Genomic DNA, 19,092 nt, shown 5'->3' on the forward strand with positions numbered 1-19,092 from the left:
GCGCGCATTCCGCAACGGAAATTACGCCGCGAAATTTCGGCTCTTCGCGTAATTTATAGTGTGTCACATCAGACGTAAGCTGATGTGACACACTATAAATGGCTGAACGTAATTTTGGCCACGTAAATTACGCCGGCATAATTCAGCCTAGTGTGTTTAGACCCTTACACCACCAAACCGTTTTGATGGGTACAACGGCAGGTACTTTGACTCCCGAAATGACATAGAACATTATGACCACTGCAATATGTACGGTTCTAGCGCGATAACAAACCTCAAAGCGATACATTTCTGCTAACAGAGTTGCGGGCAACATATTCTAAGTATTTATTAATAGACAAAAAAAGGAAAATGTTAAGTGATTGATCAATGCTTTATTTTCTTCTTGGATATATTAACGACCGGCTCCGTCTCGTACTCTATCTCCACGCGCGGCTTCTTGCTCTTCACCTTCAGTGAAATGTCCTAAAACAATCAAAGTATACCTTTTATTCCTTAATTATAACCATTTATAGCTGGGGTTCCCAACCTTTTCTTGGTCAGTGACTACTTTTATATTTTTCTTATATACAGGGACCACTATGAAGGAACTAAAAACTCAATAGGAAATTACATAAAGAAAAAACTTTTATATTTTAGAATTAATGTGATTTCTGAGCTTTTATCGTCATCAAAAGGTCGGCTATCCTAGGACTAATATTGTAACTCAGAGCTTTATTTAAAATCATTCGAGGACCAAATTCCTTGCTCCTGAGGACCACTGATTAGGAATCAGTGATTAATAGTAATTGTTTCACTATAAAAATATTAAAGGACCTAGCACATAGCGGCTTTTTAGCGATGCTATCGCACATTTGCATCGATATAATCACAAAACGCTTGCTAGCTGTGTGCAAAGCTTGACCGCTGTAAAGTCGACCCCCGTAGCATACTCGTAGCATACATTTAGTATGCTACGAGGGTCGACTTTACAGCGGTCAAGATATAGGTCCCCCTTGTGCCTGTGATCCAATTCTTCAGGTAGTACTCAGCAAATATAAGGTACACTTGTCGTTGTCTGGCATATAATGTAATGAGAAAAAGATTTATTTTTTTTTGTTAAGTATTCAATATAGTTTCTTACCTCAATATCTGACGTGTCCGACTCGAAGTCACTCCCCACATCCGCACTCTCCTTCATTCCCGACTCACTCTCCTGGAAAAAAAACTTAAAAGTAAATACACAAACATATTATTTTCTATTACTTTTGGTGTTTGCCTCTGTGTTTTAGGAGTTGGCAACATTGGGGTAATCAATAAAATGATACAGAGTAATAAATAAAACTTAAAGATTGACTGGAGATGGTAGTGTGTTAAATAAAAATTAAAGGAGTAACTGAAAAAGTAAGTTAATGAAGATGGTAGTATATTAGGGACTTTATACCAAACATTTTTTTTCTGTCATAGTCATACTCAAATTACTATTTACGTACAGGGAGAAATACACTTAAAAGGAGCTTGACAGACAATATTTTTATAAGTAGGGCTGGTAAAAAATACAGAGTGCAGCCACAAGTGTAGAATTAGCTTTACCCCGCTATCGCTGTCCATATCACTATCGGCCTCCACAAACTCGTCTGCTTCGTCCACACTCCTCGCCAGCTCTCTCTCCAGCTCCGGCTCCATCTCTCTCTCCTCCTCATCCTCAGATTTCTCCTCCTCGCTTTCATCGGACAACTCCTCGGCTTTGAGTGCAGCGTCAAACGCCATTTGCGGGAAGTTGTATATATCATTGTACTGTAAACAATAATATTAAGTTTACTCATTTTAAATATTAGTTGGAAAAGCCATGCTTCAGCACAAACGCGCTGGCTGAGCTATAAGATAGTGCATCAGAAAAATTTAATGATATAATGGAAGCATTTTGTAAAATTAAGTGATGTTACTTGAAGCTCAAGGCGGTTGGATTTTCAAATATATTATAAATTGTGGTAAACTTACGGTTCCTTTCTTAAGACGGTCCAACAACTGTTTCTCAATAGCGTTGTCTATCCGGGCAGCAACTAGAGCTTTCTCTTCTCGTCTTCTCTCTCTTCTCTCTATCTTACGTTGTATTGGCACTAATTCTTTACTGCAACATAAAAATAATTCTTAAAACACATTCCATGTAGTAATGTGAAAAAATTATGTTGTTTTAATTACCGAAAATTTTTAAATTGTGTCATACAAATATTTATGGAAAACATGTTAAATAAAGGTAAAAATGTTGGCAACATTATAAACTTACACTCTACGTAGTTTAAGTTTTCTCATGCGTATAAGATACTGTGTTATTTTTACGAATCTTTGCTTGCATTTTGCCTTTATAAACCCTGGCCAGTATAAAAGATTTTCGTTAATTTGATGAATTGCCTTCTCGAAGTTTCTAGACAGTTTCACTTTCTCCCATTGCTGCGCTGGAAACATTATCCTGGAAATAGTTTTATTAACATAGAAACTAATAGAAAATACCACATCAACCACAATTCCTAAAGTCAAATACACTTTTTACTTTTATAGAAATTAAGGGATTTTATACAATAACAATGTGAAGAATAGTATTAGAAAAGAAGATAACAACATATTGTGGATATCCATTCTACTCCTGAACCAATATAGATGGTTTTAGTATGGAAATACTTTGAGTTAATCCGCTACTAGCAAAACAATATTGCAGCTCATAGGTGTAGTATACAAACCAATGCATATGTACAAGTGATGTACATTACCTCTCGGCAGTCCGCATATAGAGATAAATAACGCCATTTTCTTCCCTTATCGTGGCGTATTTACTGTTCGCTAAGGGACACGACGATCTGCTACATAAACCTGTAAGGTTATATTCATTCCGACAGAAATGCTGAGTCTTGGTCCTGTAAATGAAAATGCTTATTAATTCAACTACATCATATTTGTGAATTATATTACACTAAATAAGGTTAAAATTACTTACGTTACTTTATGTGAGCAATGTGTTTTGTTGATGATCGCCCATACAACCTAAAATTATTTTGAATTATGATTATTAAACGACCTCTAACAGTTTTTACAAAATTCTAACTCACGAAAATAAAGTAAACTTACATCATCATGCTGCATTTCGTCTTTTTGTCTTTATATTACTTTTAAATAATATTAAAACTTCATGAAATTTTTAACAAACTTCGGAAAATAAAAAGCATGCAAATGACGTTGACAAATGACTTAACAGCGAAGACATATATTTTTTTTATTATGGCACTTCGGCTATTTAACCATGGCCAGTGTCGAGTATTGTATATATTGGGGGAAAAACAATATATAAGGATGTTTATGTTACGCTCAAAGACCGAAATCGCTCAATGAGCGAAAAAATGGCTCACATGAGTCACAACGCGTTGTGGTCACAGTGAAACAGCCACGACGAATTGAAACCGGCAGCAGTTCTATTACACCAAACGCTAGGAGTAGAAATAGGATGTATGATCTAAATAGATGTCAGAGCGTAGAGATAACACCACAAAAAAGCAAAAAAATAGAAACTGAAACACCACAAGATACCGGCAACAACAAACGGGAGCCATTACGGAAAAAGTCAGTGACATAGACAGACGGCTGGACACAGATAAGCGAAATTAATTACAATATGCAGTACAGCAACACTGAAGTGGATAATCAAAGAAATCAGAGACAAGTGACAAAGACATGAAGAAACATCAATTATTCCCAAGAAGAAGATGAAGAACTTCAAACAACAAAACTTAAACAAAATATGTATCCGTTATTATCCAAAATTAAAGATCTTTGAACAAAACAACAAATCTTTGAACAAAAATTAAAGATATTTGATCTTTGGACTGTTTACAATTATTTTGCGTTAGGGATGCTGATATTATTGAACGTCAGGAATTTTTCATAAATCTCTAGTAACGGCCGTTCCCAATATTTGATCTATCTCTGGTTTTGCCCTACTAGAGATAGGAATAGCTCACAATTGACATAAAATATATGTCTCTAATGTCTAATGTGAGCTATTCCTATCTCTAGTAGGGCAAAACCAGAGATAGATCAAATATTGGGAACGGCCGTAAAGAAATAGTTTTTGAAATTTAAAAATTCCTCCAAAATACGAATATATTCTATAAAGAGCAGCCAGGCTAAAATTGTCACATTTTATTTTATTTCATTTCATTTGTGAAACTGACGAATATGAAATACGAATTACTAGACATGAATTGCTAGCAGAGTGACCATAAGATTCATAATATGACTCTCCAAAGCGACCATTTTAGCCCCGCTGTTGTCCGATTTTATTAAAAATAATGGAGGTGTACTTAAATAAAATTTTCATTTATTTGATAATAATATAAAGAATAAAAAAGCCAGCCTTCTATGCGCTAGAGAGGCGGCCTGCTTCGGGTGCTCTGGCTGCGCAACCAGGCCCCAGTTATTACAAACAAACCGGTCGCTTCCAAGCACCGTTTGGCTATACGTAATAATCAAAGTTATGCATATTCTCAAGCACAGGCGGTGCGACCTTTCCACCGCTATGTTTTTAATTATAATTTTGGCTCCTATGCCAATGTAATGAGGGGTTTTTTCGGTCCTCATATAAGCCAACAACGTCTTTTCCTCCAAGACAACAGGCCCTGGGTACAAAATACGAATGTCTTTTAATCAATCCAATGCCCTGAGAGGCAGAGGAAGAGGTGACAGAAAATTTCGGCTTTCAACAGGAGTTTCGAGAGGGGAGGCTATTAACCATGTTTAAGAAAATGTGGGGTGCTCCTTCTTCCCTTTTTTTTTTAATAATAACCGGTTATAAAATTCAATTTTTACGAAAACCGTCCTCGACTCTTATAGTCACGTTAATTCACGGACGACAGCTTCGTCCCCAGAAATGGATCAGGTTATTCAAACTTTGCTTAAGGAATAAGCACAGAATTTTAGAATATGCCCGCGAAACTCCGAGTTTTTTTTATCAAAAATGTTTTAACCGCAAAAAGCGAAGTAATTATGCGCCCTATTTTCAATTTAAAAAAGATTGAACGAGTTTCTAAAGATAAGCAAATTTCAACTGATAGCTACGCATTGAATACCAGAATTTCTGCAGCCCAACGATTGGCTGATGGTTAGTAAATATAGACCTAACGCATGCTTATTATTATCACACACCGGTGTCTCTACACCATCGTTGTTTGAGGTTAATGTACAGAGGTCAACTCTTACAAATGACCTGTTTGCCATTTGGGCTGGCCACTGCCCCCAAAGTTTTCGCGTCCCTGACAAATTGGACAGCAGAATTACTACTAGAACAAGGTATGCGTATAGTTGCTTTCTTACACAATTTCGTAATTGCATGCCAGGATAAAACGAAAATATTAGAACAGACTTGTATCACACGAGCTTGATACGATGCTCAAGCTAGGTAAGGTTGTAATTAATAAGATGAAATCCCATACTTTAGCCACAAAAGGCTTTAGATTATTTAGGTCTTTTTTGGGACACATGGAAAAGTTTCAAAAGTTCCGAAGTTAAGTTCTAGAAAAGCAACTCTCAGAGAAATATACAGGGTGTAACAAAAATAAGTGATAATACTTTAGGGTGTGTACGTATTCCTTGTAGAGAGTTCACTGTGAAAGTAGCAGCGCTGAAAGACCAAAAATTTTTTTCACTTTTGTATGGGGAAACTCGTGACGCTCGGGCCTTTGCCCATACAAAAGTGAAAAAAATTTTTCGTCGTTCAGAGCTGCTACTTTCACAGTGAACTCTCTACAAGGAACACGTACACACCCTAAAGTATTATCACTTATTTTTGTTACACACTGTAGAGCATTGTCGGTCGTCTAAATTTCGCTCGCTTAGCATTTCCACAAGGTCGCTTAAATTATCGAAGTCTTTTGACCCATTGCAACAGTGTACTTGGATGTAGCCCCTATGAAAAGCGGTATCTACCTTTTCACGCTATTGAATTAGAATGGTGGTTAGCTAATTGTAAAAAGTCTTCTCGACTTCACCTCCACAAAATCTAACTACGGACGCTTCCGACTCTGGTTGGGGAGCAGATTTAAATGATGTATTTTTAACGTGAGATTGGCCTAATGATGAAGAAAATCTTCATTAAAATTAAAAAAGAAATGTTAATAATTTTAAAATGTTTACGCGAATACGGACCTACGCTAAGTAAGTCGTCTCTGCTTCTGCAGTGCGATAACAAATCTGTAGTGGCATACTTAAGAAATGAAGGGGGGAACAAATCAAATTCTCTAATGAATCTGACTTATAATAATTATTATTATTTTTTACATTTTAGATCCATTCGATATATTATATCGCGTCACATTCCAGGCCGGTACAACAATACAGCAGATCGATTGTCGAGAAAATCTTTTCTCCCCGAATGGCATCTAGCCCCTGCGGTGACCCGACATCATCTTTCGGAAGTGGGGCATGCCCGAGATCGATTTATTTGTATCAACCCGAGCTCACGTGTAGTGGCAAAGTATGTCAGCTTAGACCAGAGGGATCAAAGGACGTAGACACAACGCGTTTTCATGCAAATAGACCTTCAGTCTGGCTTGGGTATTCCCACCTCCGAATTTGTTGCCCAGAGTATTGATGCATCTCAATCGTGCGAAAGGCGTGTTCTTGTGGCCCCAGACTTTATGGAAAGTGGATCTAAAGTCTCAAGTCACCGCCGTTCACGGTTCGGGACATGGAGTCGAACTTTCTGTACTTATCTATCAACGGCCTTTTCTCCTCCATGAGTACAAAACCTGACGATGGAGATTTGGATAAGATAGTTAAATTGGTGCAAAGTTTTGGGGGTCCAGTCTACTAAAGTCCGTCAAGAAAGTGAAGAAATTAAAAAGTAGCAACATCATAGTGTCATCCCTTTTTTCTTAGATTGATTTGAAAGGGATTACACTACGATGTTGCCACTTTTTATTTTTTAATTTCTTCACTTTCTTGACAGACTGTAGCTTAACCAACCTGTCCGATACTTGCTTCGTGATTGCGGATTCGTCATTCGTCATACAGTCTGTCAAGAAAGTGAAGAAATTAAAAAGTGGCAACATCGTAGTGTCATTCCTTTCAAATCACTAAGAAAAAAGGACAGTTTATATTAAAAGTTTATGGGCACTACGATGTTCCCAGTTTTTAATTTCTTCACTTTCTTGACAGACTATAATTTGGTGTATAGTCTGTGTTCCTGCGATCTTCTCTCTATGCCTGCAGCCTGAGTGCTGACGGTTATTTTTTTATTTTCATTTCGTAAAAGTTTTTGGTTGAAGAATTGCAAATTATAGTGGAAAAAAAGTTTTAAAAAGTAGCAAATACAGATTTTTTAAACCATGCTATTTCATATTATATTGTGTAAAATCCTTTTATAATAGTAGAAATATCGTGACTGCTCAAAATGGGCGACAACATCAAAGTAGTCGTAAAAGTGCGACCGTTGATTGCGCGTGAAATAGAATCAAAATTGTCCTATCAATGGCGCGTAAACAACAACACTATTACCCAAATAGACAATGCCTATCCTCACTCGTTCACGTTCGGTTAGTGCATTTAATTTCTCACTACGTTGTATAGTAAGTGGTCTGATTGTAGGTACATATTTCTTCTGTGCTGCTCTTTCACTTACTGTTTACCTTTTGCAGACAAAGTGTACGATAAAGACACTAAAACAACGGATGTATACGATGATATCGCCAAGCCTATCGTGGAGGCTGCACTCTCTGGCTTCAACGGAACCATCTTTGCTTATGGACAAACCTCCTCCGGCAAAACCTATACCATGACAGGCACCGACGATGCCCCTGGAATCATACCATTGGCAGTGTACAACATATTTGACCGTATAAAAGATATACCCGATAGGGAGTTCTTAGTCCGGTAAGTTTATTTTCTTTGCTTCAATTTACTCTTATTAGTTTTTAAGGCATTGTTGTGGACACAATGGTGATGAGGGCCGCATGGAACATTTAGAAAGTAAAGTAGCGTATTTCCAGGGTATTGTTAGAGTGAAATCACCATGTATGGTTCCTGCGTATGAGCTACACTCTGAAATGTACTCTATTTATTTTTAAAATAGTTTTATGTTACAGTTTTGCTTTATAGACTTTGTCAAATGCTTAAGCATAATGTTAAATATTTTTTAATATTATCTTTGGCGCTTACTGAAAACCAGCGTTGCGAACTGTGTTTTGCAACATAATATGCTGAGTAGGCGCCGATTTGGTAAGACTTGTATTTGAAATGTTATTGATTATTTGTATTCTACATATTTTATTGTTTTACCAAATATAGTTTCTTTCTTTCTTTCTTTCTTTGACTATTAGGTTTATTAGTAAAAATTAGTAATTGTTGTGTTCCATATAGGACTTGTAAAGAGTGAAGATGTTTCTCATAAAAGTAATAAAGTATTGTCTTATAGTTTTGTTAAGTAATAATTTTACATTTAATAATATTCTTTGTGAATATGTAAGCTTAATAAAAAAAAAAAAAAAAAAATTATATGTTTCCGCTTCCGTTCACTTGGAACGTTTCGTTCTCTCTTGTTCTGGTTGTCAATTTGTTTTATGGAGTTTTGTATTGTGAATTACCAGTTTACAATTAGTTACAAATAAAAGTGATTAGAATATCTTATATTTTTATTGATTTTTCTGCATAAAGTACAATAGGTTATGAGGCCCAGACTATCAATAAAATTATAAAGTGCAGTAGTAAACTCGGTACAACGTGATCGGCCATAAGACGCCAAAATGGATACCGGCAAAATGAACATCGAGCGCTTTGATGGAAATAATTTTCGCCAATGGCGATTTCAAATTAATTGTGCATTACGAGCAAAGGGTATCGATTTATCTATACCCAAACCAGAAGGGCAAGATGAAAAGTGGATGAAAAATGATGGGATGGCTATGTTCATCATTACATCAGCTATGGAATTACGGCAAATTGCTTTAATTGAAAACTGCAAAAGTGCATCGGAAATCATAGAAAAGCTCCAGTCCATATATGAGCAAAAATCTGAATTCAATAAGATGCTAGTGCATGAAAGATTTTACAACTACAAAATGAGTCCAAGTGACAGTATGGCGCAACACATTTCTAAAGTTGAGAGCTTGGCTCAACAGCTAAAGGACAGTGGTGAACAAATTAGTGATACTGCGATTATAACTAAAATAATAAGTACTTTACCATCTAAATACCGCTCACTGCGACAAGCCTGGATGTCATTGGACAAAAGTCAGCAAACTATCCACAATCTAACAGCTCGGTTGATGGATGAGGAGAACAGTTTAACAAGCGAAGAACAGAATGAAGTTGCACAAGTGACAGCTCATGAGAAACAAAATTTAGATAGAAAATCAAATAATAAACCAAACTCTGGATCTACACGTCATAGATTTATCTGCTATAAGTGTAATAAAAGAGGACACTTTGCAAGAGAATGCCGTTCTAAGAAATCTGGTAATACCCAAGAGCAGAGCAACTTGTTAGCATTTAATGTTGAGGAAGAAATTGCTAATGTCACAGTGAGCTCCAGAGAAAGTGATGTATGGCTGTTAGACAGTGGTGCATCGATGCATATGACTTTCCGCAAAGACTTTTTCTCAAATTTAGAAGAATATAAAGATGCTAGCCGCACTTGCGTTAGGCAAGTGAAATTAGGCAACCAACAGAACTTGAAAGTGTGTGGAATAGGAACTGTGCAAATTAAAAAGTATATAAAGGGACAGTGGGAGGAAAATATACTGCGAGAAGTACTTTATGTGCCAGACCTACGGAGAAACTTGTTTTCGGAAGGTGCTATTATGAGATTAGGCTTTGTCATTATTAAGAAAGACACCAGTGCATTAATTTACAAGGACAATAAATTAGTGCTTAGTGCAACTCAAAAATTAAATAATTTGTATGAAATGAACTTTAAAACAGTCGTAAGTGCTAATTGTAATACAGTACAAATGTCACAGAACAGCTTAAAAGTGTGGCATGAAAGACTTGGACATTTAAATGTCAAAGAAATTATAAAAATGATTAAAAATGGACTGATTAAGTGTCCAGATTACAGTGAAGAAAACTTTGTGTGTGAAACCTGTATGTATGGAAAACAAAGTCGTCTCCCATTCCATTCTTCAGTGAGGGGTGAGTTGGCTCCTGGAGATTTGATCTACAGTGATGTATGTGGACCCATGAGCCAAGCGTCAATCCAAGGAAGGCGTTATTTTGTTCTATTTAAAGATGCCGCCTCTAGTTATCTGTGTGTATATTTTATGAAGCATAAATGCGAAGTATTGGACCATTTCAAAACATTTAATGCCATTGTGCAGAATAGATTTGGACATAATGTTCGAATACTACACACAGATAATGGGACAGAGTATATCAATAAAGAATTTAAAGAGTTTTTGAATAAAAATGGAATTATACACGAGTGTACAGCTCCTTACACCCCGCAACAAAATGGGCGTGCTGAACGAGAGCTACGTACAATTGTTGAAAGAGCTCGTTCAATGTTACATGGTCGCAGTATGCCTTTAAATTTGTGGGCTGAAGCCGTTGGATGTGCAGTCTATATTCAGAATAGAACGACTTCAAGTCAAGCCCCTATTAAATCTCCACATGAAATTTGGACTGGTGAGAAAGCTAATTTATCGCATTTAAAAATATTTGGTTCATGTGGTTATGTGCATATACCTGATCCCTGCCGGAAGAAATTAGAAAAGAAAAGCAACAAGATGTTTTTGGTTGGCTATGAAAATGAGAATTATAGGATGCTAGATAGCAAAACTAAAAGGATAAAAGTGTCACGAGATGTAATTTTTGATGAGTCGCTTGCAATGGTATTGCCCCAGAATAGGGTTATCATAGACACTTCAGAAATTGAATCCCAAAACAATTCTTCAGATGAATTTGTAGAAATACCAACTCCTGTGATGACATCTACACCCCAAACAGAAATTCAAGATAGCGAGGACAGCTTAGTAAGCTGTAATGATAATGATCCTACATATGAACCATCTGAGACACTTCAAGAAAGTGATGATCAATTTATTAATGTCAATATGAGACCTCGACGTTTGAATGTAGAGTATGAAGCTAATTTAATAGAATGTCAAGTTCCCAAAGATTATGAGGAAGCTATTTCTTGTGCTGAGTCGAGTAAATGGAATGCAGCTATAAAAGATGAGTTACAAGCACATGAAATAAATAAGACTTGGACTATAGTTGACAGGACAAATAAGAAACCAATAACCTCAAAGTGGGTGTTTAGAGTCAAGAAAAACAAAGAAGGTGAAATAGAAAGATTCAAGGCCAGATTATGTGCCAGAGGCTTTAGTCAAGTTAAAAATATTGATTATAAAGAAACTTTTGCGCCCACTACCAGATATGATTCTATTAGAATTTTATTAAGTTTATCTGCGAAGTACAAATATGAGATAATACAATTTGATGTTAAAACGGCCTTTCTATATGGAGAGTTACAAGAAGAAATTTTTATGGAAATACCAGAAGGAGTTAAGACAGAAAAAGACAAAGTGTGTAAACTGAATAAATCATTGTATGGTCTCAAGCAGGCACCAAGGTGCTGGAATTTAAAATTCAATAATTTCCTCAAGTCATTTGGTTTTAAGCAGTTAGAGTCAGATTATTGTGTTTTTAGTGGTTGTTTTAATAATGAAAAAGTGTTCTTAATTTTGTATGTTGACGATGGTCTAATATTTTCATCTAAGAAAGAAACATTGAACTCTATTGTAAATGCTCTGACAGCTAATTTTAATGTCAAAATAATGAACACTGTAAGCTATTTTGTTGGTTTAGAAATAGAAAAATTAGAAAATTCAATTCGCATAACTCAAACTAATTATATTGAAAATGTCATTAAAAGATTTCATATGAGTAATTCTAATCCTGTTTCGACTCCAGTTGATCATAATGTTGTGTTGAGTTATGATAATAATGAAAAACAGAATTCAAATTTTCCTTTTAGAGAAGCTGTAGGTTCTTTGTTGTTTTTAGCATCAGTTTCACGTCCTGATATATCATTTGCAGTAAATTTGATTTCACGTTATGTAAATAATCCTCAATTTTGTCATGTAAATGCAGTTAAGCGTATTTTAAAATATTTATTAGGAACAAAACATTTAGGTATTGAATATAAAAGTAATAGTAAAGTTATTGGTTACTCAGACTCTGATTATGCTAATGATGTAGAGACTAGAAAATCAACTACAGGATACATATTTTTAATGAATAATGGTCCAATTACTTGGAAAAGTCATAAACAGCAAACAGTTGCACTGTCTACAATGGAGTCAGAGTTCATGGCAGCATGCGATGCCATAAAAGAGTTATTGTGGTTAAAACAATTTTTGTTCGAATTAGGTGAAACTTATAATTGTATAGAGTTGTTTGTAGATAATCAAGCTGCAATTAAATTACTTTGTAATCCTGTATATCACCAAAGGTCAAAACATATTGATGTTAAATACAAGTTTATTCGTGAGAAGGTAGAGGAAGGTATTGTAAAGGTTAATTATATTCCAAGTGCAAGACAATTAGCTGACTTTTTAACTAAGCCTCTATCTGCTATTAAATTTAACGCCAACAGAAAAGAAATTTTATGTTAATATTAAGTGTTAAGTTAGAAAGTTAGTTGTTTCTTTTAAATGTTAAATTAATGATAGTGTTAAATGTAAAATTAGTGGGAGTGTTAAGTAATAATTTTACATTTAATAATATTCTTTGTGAATATGTAAGCTTAATAAAAAAAAAAAAAAAAAAAATTATATGTTTCCGCTTCCGTTCACTTGGAACGTTTCGTTCTCTCTTGTTCTGGTTGTCAATTTGTTTTATGGAGTTTTGTATTGTGAATTACCAGTTTACAATTAGTTACAAATAAAAGTGATTAGAATATCTTATATTTTTATTGATTTTTCTGCATAAAGTACAATAAGTTTCAATGCATTGTCAGAACAATGCTTAAGGATATATTTTATGAACAGATGTTAAACATTGCCTAAGAAATTAGCATGGGAATTCATTTGAGAAAGCTAGCTGATGTTAAGTACATTGTCTATGATAGATTTATTTATTTTATTACGTGTTTCAGAGTATGTATGGAATATAGATGATAAAAAAAGTCTAGGCTGTTGTATATGGGACACCTTTGGGGGTTAGATACAAATATGGGCATGAGTGTATCTAATTGTATCTAACTGTAGGTTTGAGTATGATAAAACCTAATTTTTGATTGTGTATTGTAATAATATAATAGCTATGGATGCTACACACCACATCGGTCTGGCTCTGTGCTAAGTACCTGAAGCACTTGTGGGCTTGAGCTACCAACTGAGCCACAGAGGTTGTCTATGTAAATCTTACATTTGGAACTAGAGGGCAAGAAATACGAGTAATGTGTAGATGATTAATTATTGGTACACATTAGAATTAGATTATATCGAACTAGATGTTCTGCACGGTTTTGCCTGCGTAATTTAGGAATTTCATGGAAACCATAAATTTAATAACACCGTAAATTTAATAAATTGAAGTGAAGAGTAAAAGTGATTTAATTTAAAGTTATCAAAGGTCATACAAAATATCAACAAAAGTCATACAGTCTACAATTATAGGCTTCTAACAATAAAGCAAATTATTTTAATTAAACCTTGAAATATAGATGTTTTAATCTCATTAACTGTTTCTAGAGTATCCTACATTGAAATATATAATGAAAAATTGATTGATTTATTGGATGTAAATAAATGTATCAAGATTATGATTAATAATGTTGATGGTCGCACATCTGTTGATGCCACGGAAAGAGTAACAACCTCACCCGAAGAAGTTTTACAAGTTATGGAGGAGGCAAGTTGATATGAACCTGTTTATTGCTTAGAGTTAGGTGACAATATGAATCAAATCTAGAATACTTGTAGTCTTCTAGATTTGATTTGTTTTATCTCTTTATATGGATTATTTTGAATTGGTAAGCAAATAATTTCCGACTTGTCCTACATGAAGTCTACCGCCGAATAGGTTTTAAGACTAATTCTTGTGAAAAACTGGCATAAGAAATTTAACAGGGCATCTTCTAGCAAGAAGATTAAAAAATGTTCTTTTTAGAGAATGTATTAAAATATTACTTCTTTCATAAATCATATAGAAGCAGTCTTAAGTTGGCCAACACGTCACTAATCATTAATCACTTATATAAAAATATTAGTTAACCGAAAGAATAACAATAATATTGTCTTATTTATAACAATTTATTTATTTGCTTATTCCAGGGTAAAGCGAACAGGCAAACTGGCTTTACAAATATGAATGAGGAGAGCAGCAGATCCCATTCAATCTTCCAGATTGTAAGTGTGATTTTAATCTATAATATAAAAATGAGTCGCTGAATGTGTTGCTAAGCGCTAAACTCGAGAACAGTTGGACCGATTTCGTTAATTCTTTTTTTAAATATTCCTTGAAGTACGAGGATGGTTCTTACGAAGAGAAAAATTCTAAAAAAAAAATTTAAATTTCCTGAAAAAGTCTAAAAACAATTATATATAAAAATGGATTTTCAATTGTGTTAGTAACGCTAAAACTCGAAAACGGCTGAACGGATTGGGCTAATTTTAGTCTTAAAATATTCGTAGATGTCCAGGGAAGGTTTTAAAGTGACACGAAGTTCACCGGGACAGCTAGTTATAAATAAAATCGACTAAGCACAAGTCAATAACTAAATAAATGATATGACCACTTCGTACGCGGGTTCAACTCGCACTTGGCTGATTTTTAAATATATTGAATACTAAAAGCCTTTTTAGTAGGTTAGTGTGGGGCGATTCCATTATCGCGGGTGCAACATTTTGACGCACTTAAAGCGTCCTACTGACAAAATAAATCACATTTATTAATAAATTATCTTTTGAAGGGATACATTTTAACTAGTTCAATCATAAATTGTAAATGAAAACTAAAATTAAATCTAAGAAAAGCCACAAAACATGTTTGAAGTGCTATCGCGGGTGCAACCAAATTGGTCCTCTATTAAGAACTCGGACGAGTTCATTTGAGAATACTGCTAATTGTGGAACTTTTAGTAATTTATTAACCCATATTTCAAAAGTGTATAAGACAAAGAAATGATTTAACTAGATACAATTAATTTAAGTAATTAGTACTAGGAATTATTAACAATTTTCCTGATCGCGGGTGCAACATTAGAATATCGCGGGTGCAACTAGTCTAAAGAAATTGAATTTATTCATAAGTCTGCGACTAATTTCTACATTTTTGATATGCAATACATAATATTATTAGTAAATTGTAATAATACTATTTAAAATTTCATTATTTTTTAATTATCAGTCATTTATCGATCTGAGAAAAGAAATCATCTAAATCACTAAAAACAATTAAATAATGTAACTTACGCAAACCTTTTTCGATGTATTGTTATAAAACCGAACTATAGCACACCTTTAATTCAAAATTAATATTTATAATTTAAAAGAATATGGGCGAATTTTAAGTAAAAATATTTTTTCAAAGAAAAATATTAAATATTTATGATGTTTCCTGTCATTTGTAGCATTTCTTCTAAAATATTTAAAAATAAAAGAATATAAATCATCATTTTGAAACATCTGTTAAGTAATACATGAAATATTTCGAAAAATATAAAACACGATGTGACTCCATTCAATTTTTTATAAATATTGTAATTACATGTAAAATAATAACAAATATAATCTAACGTTATTGTTTACCTTAATAATATGAAATAAGACGAAAATCACTAGAATAGTCAAAAAATAATATATTGCATTTCCAATTGTACTGCTTCGATCGCGGGCGCAACCACTTTAAAGGTTCTGTTTTTTTATTAAAAATAATAAAATAGTTTGTTACAATGATTAATTCTAATTTCTCCCACATTTCTCCTTACTTTCACAAAGTTTTAAATTATTAACAACATATTTTAGCGAGAAAACTAAACTTTTGTACCTTTTTTATCGCGGGTGCAACCACGGCAATTTTCCTTTAATAATGTTTGAAAACTATTTCAAAATTGTTGTTTTTTTTGCAACGAAATAGAAACTTATATTATAACAGTCAATATTATGTAATGAAATTCAACTTCGAGCTAGTGATTTAGATTAAAAATGATCATGTGTGGCATAAGCAGTTTTTCTCGCGCCGTTAGATGATATCACTTCAAAATGCTCTAAATCATTCAAATTACAATTTTTACTCATAAAAGTTCTTTTGCTAGTAAATATACATCTTTTTATTTATAATTCAATAAAAAAATTTAACAAATGCTATACTTTAAAAATTCGTGTTGAGGGTCGTCTCTAGCGGAATCGCCCTGTGCCTCTCGGCATAGGCCTCCTCCAACCTTTTCCACTCAGTTCTGTCTAGTGCTAGGACATCTACCCATCTATATCTATCTATGGACGCTTCACACCATGTCAGTCTGGCCCCGTGCTAAGTACCTAAAGGACTTGTGTTACAGGTACCAGACAACGGAAATATATTTAATACTTTTATACTATACATATATTTAAGATTTTTATTATATCATACACATATTTAATACACATCCAGACCCGGGAACATTGAAAACTTTTTGTTCCGTCGGCGGGATTCGAACCCGCGACCCCCGGCTTGAGCTACCGACGCGCTCACCACTGAGCCACAGAGGTCGTCTGTGGCTCTAGTTTGTTGGCGACCCTTCTCCATTCTCTTGGTAAATGGTGATATTTAAATCATGTAACCTTTTCAAGATTAAGGCTGCATTTCCACCAGAGCTGAGCGGAGCTGTGTTGCGAGGATTGTGTTTTTGAGAACCAATAGCATCGCCGCGCTGAGCGATGTCATTTCTCACATTCCTCGCAACACAGCTCCGCTCAGCTCTGGTGGAAAGGCAGTCTAAAGCTGATAGGTATAGAGAGTTCATTTGAGTGATTGTTAATTTGAATGATTATTTCCTTTTCTTTGCATTCATCCAGTGCCAAGGTTTCATATGTACATATTGAAATTCCAAATGTTATCACTTGGAGTGAAAGCTGCTAAAATAACTAAGTTGATGTGAAAAAAAATTCGATACGCTTTTAGGAACAAAATTTTAAAATGGGATCAGTTTTAGGGTTCCATACCCAAAGGGTAAAAACGGGACCCTATTACAAAGACTTCGTTGTCTGTCTGTCCGTCTGTCTGTCCATCTGTCTGTCAGCAGGCTGTATTTCAAAAACCGCTATAGCTAGACTTCTGAAATTTTCACAGATTGTGTATTTCTGTTGCCGCTATAACAACAAATACTAAAAACAATAAAATTAATAATGAAGGGGGGGCTTCCATCCAAGATACGTGAATTTTTGGCCTTTTTGCGCGATTTCAATTATGGTGTTGCAGCGCCTAAATCTTTTAATGTTAATTTAGGTTTTTTGTTTCTGAAAATCATGTTGTTGCTATGTAATTTTTATAGGCGTTTTAATTATTTTTATTTTTGTAAATTGGTAGGCGGTAGTTGATATATTCTTGTATCGTCCATTTTCTTTTTTTTATTGTAATGCTGTTCCTTTGTTACAAAACTAATATACAAAAGTTCATCTAAATTGCATTTTATTCAGTATCCTCAAAATATGAAAATAGGATCAAAATTAACTAAATCCAGTTTCAATACAAAACATATGGTAATAATTAGACATTTGAAATTTTTATAAAATCCTTTATTAAATGTGTACTGGGCGATTCCATTATCGCGGGTGCAACATTTTGACGCACTTAAAGCGTCCTACTGACAAAATAAAACATATTTATTAATAAATTATCTTCTGAAGGGATACATTTTAACTAGTTTAATCATGATTTGTAAATGAAAACTATAATTAAATCTCAGAAAAGCCACAAAATATGTTTGAAGTACTATCGCGGGTGCAACCAAATCGGCCCTCCATTAACAACTCAGACGAGTTCATTTGAGAATACTGTTAATTGTGAAACTTTTAGTAATTTATTAACCCTAATTTCAAAAGTGTGTATGACAAAGAAATGATTTAACTAGATACAATTAATTTAATTTATTAGTACTAGGAATTATTAACAATTTCCACGATCGCGGGTGCAACATCAGAATATCGCGGGTGCAACAAGTCTAAAGAAATTGAATTTACTCATAAGTCTGCGACTAATTTCTACATTTTTGATATGCAATACATAATATTATTAGTAAGTTGTAATAATACTACTTAAAATTTTGTTATTTTTTAATTATCAGTCATTTATCGATCTGAGAAAAAAAATCGTCTAAATCACTAAAACAATTTCATAATGTAAATTAGGCAAACGTTTTTCGATGTATTGCTATAAAACCGAACTACAGCAAACATTAAATTCAAAATTAATATCTACAATTTTAAAGAATATGGGAAAATGACAAGTAAAAATATTTTTTTCAAAGAAAAATATTAAATTATATGATTTTTTTATGTCATTTGTAGCATGTCTTCTAAAACGTTTAAAAATAAAACAAGATTAATCATCATTTGAAACATCTGTTATGTAATACATTAAAATATATCTAAAAATATAAAACACGATGTGACTCTATGAATTTGTCTGAATTTTTTATAAATCTTGTAATTACATGAAAAGTATTGATAACAAATATAATTTAACGTTATTGTTTACCTTAATAATATTAAATATGACGAAAATTACTATATTAGTCAAAAAATAAATTGTTGCTTTTGCAATTATACTGCTTCGATCGCGGGTGCAACCACTTTTAAGTTACTGTTTTTTCATTAAAAACCATAAAATAGTTTATTCCAATGATTAATTCCTATTTCCCTCTCAATTCTTCTTACTTTTACAAAGTTTCAAATTATTAACAATTTATTTTAGCGAGAAAACTAAACTTTTGTACTTTTTTTATCGCGGGTGCAACAATTGCAACTTTTGTTTAGCAATGTTTGAAAACTAATTCAAAATTGTTGATTTTTTTTGCTCAGAAATATAAACTTATGTTATACAGTCAATATTATGTAGGGAAATTCAACTTCGAGCTAGTTATTTGTA

General features: G+C 33.7%; 2 protein-coding genes across 2 annotated transcripts in view; one reads left to right on the forward strand and one right to left on the reverse strand.

Moving 5' to 3' along the window:
• Nucleotides 1-354: 354 nt before the first annotated feature.
• LOC121728567 (protein MAK16 homolog A) lies at nt 355-3,215 on the reverse strand. The gene is made up of 8 exons (XM_042116741.1): nt 3,103-3,215; nt 2,972-3,018; nt 2,748-2,891; nt 2,267-2,449; nt 1,981-2,110; nt 1,573-1,776; nt 1,124-1,195; nt 355-465 (listed from the first exon to the last, which is right to left on the reverse strand). Exons 1-8 carry the CDS (start codon nt 3,115-3,117, stop codon nt 367-369), a joined length of 894 nt encoding a protein of 297 aa, XP_041972675.1. The 5' UTR covers nt 3,118-3,215; the 3' UTR covers nt 355-366.
• Nucleotides 3,216-7,255: 4,040 nt separating this feature from the next.
• The window catches only part of LOC121728563 (kinesin-related protein 4-like), a 34,803-nt gene continuing 22,966 nt past the window's right edge, over nt 7,256-19,092 (forward strand). Inside the window, exons 1-4 of the mRNA XM_042116734.1 lie at nt 7,256-7,559; nt 7,662-7,896; nt 13,719-13,878; nt 14,301-14,375. Of these exons, the coding sequence (XP_041972668.1) occupies nt 7,418-7,559; nt 7,662-7,896; nt 13,719-13,878; nt 14,301-14,375 (612 nt within the window). The 5' untranslated portion in view covers nt 7,256-7,417. The remainder of the gene's footprint in view (nt 7,560-7,661; nt 7,897-13,718; nt 13,879-14,300; nt 14,376-19,092) is intronic.

The sequence above is a fragment of the Aricia agestis genome, chromosome 7, assembly GCF_905147365.1.
Source record: "Aricia agestis chromosome 7, ilAriAges1.1, whole genome shotgun sequence".
Lineage (NCBI taxonomy): Eukaryota > Metazoa > Arthropoda > Insecta > Lepidoptera > Lycaenidae > Aricia > Aricia agestis.

Coding starts and splice junctions, on each gene's coding strand:
- LOC121728567 (XM_042116741.1), bottom strand. Junction 1,777..1,980: donor ACCGTCTTAAGAAAGGAACC/GTAAGTTTACCA, acceptor TATTGTTTACAG/TACAATGATATATACAACTT. Junction 1,196..1,572: donor ATATGGACAGCGATAGCGGG/GTAAAGCTAATT, acceptor TTTTTTTTCCAG/GAGAGTGAGTCGGGAATGAA.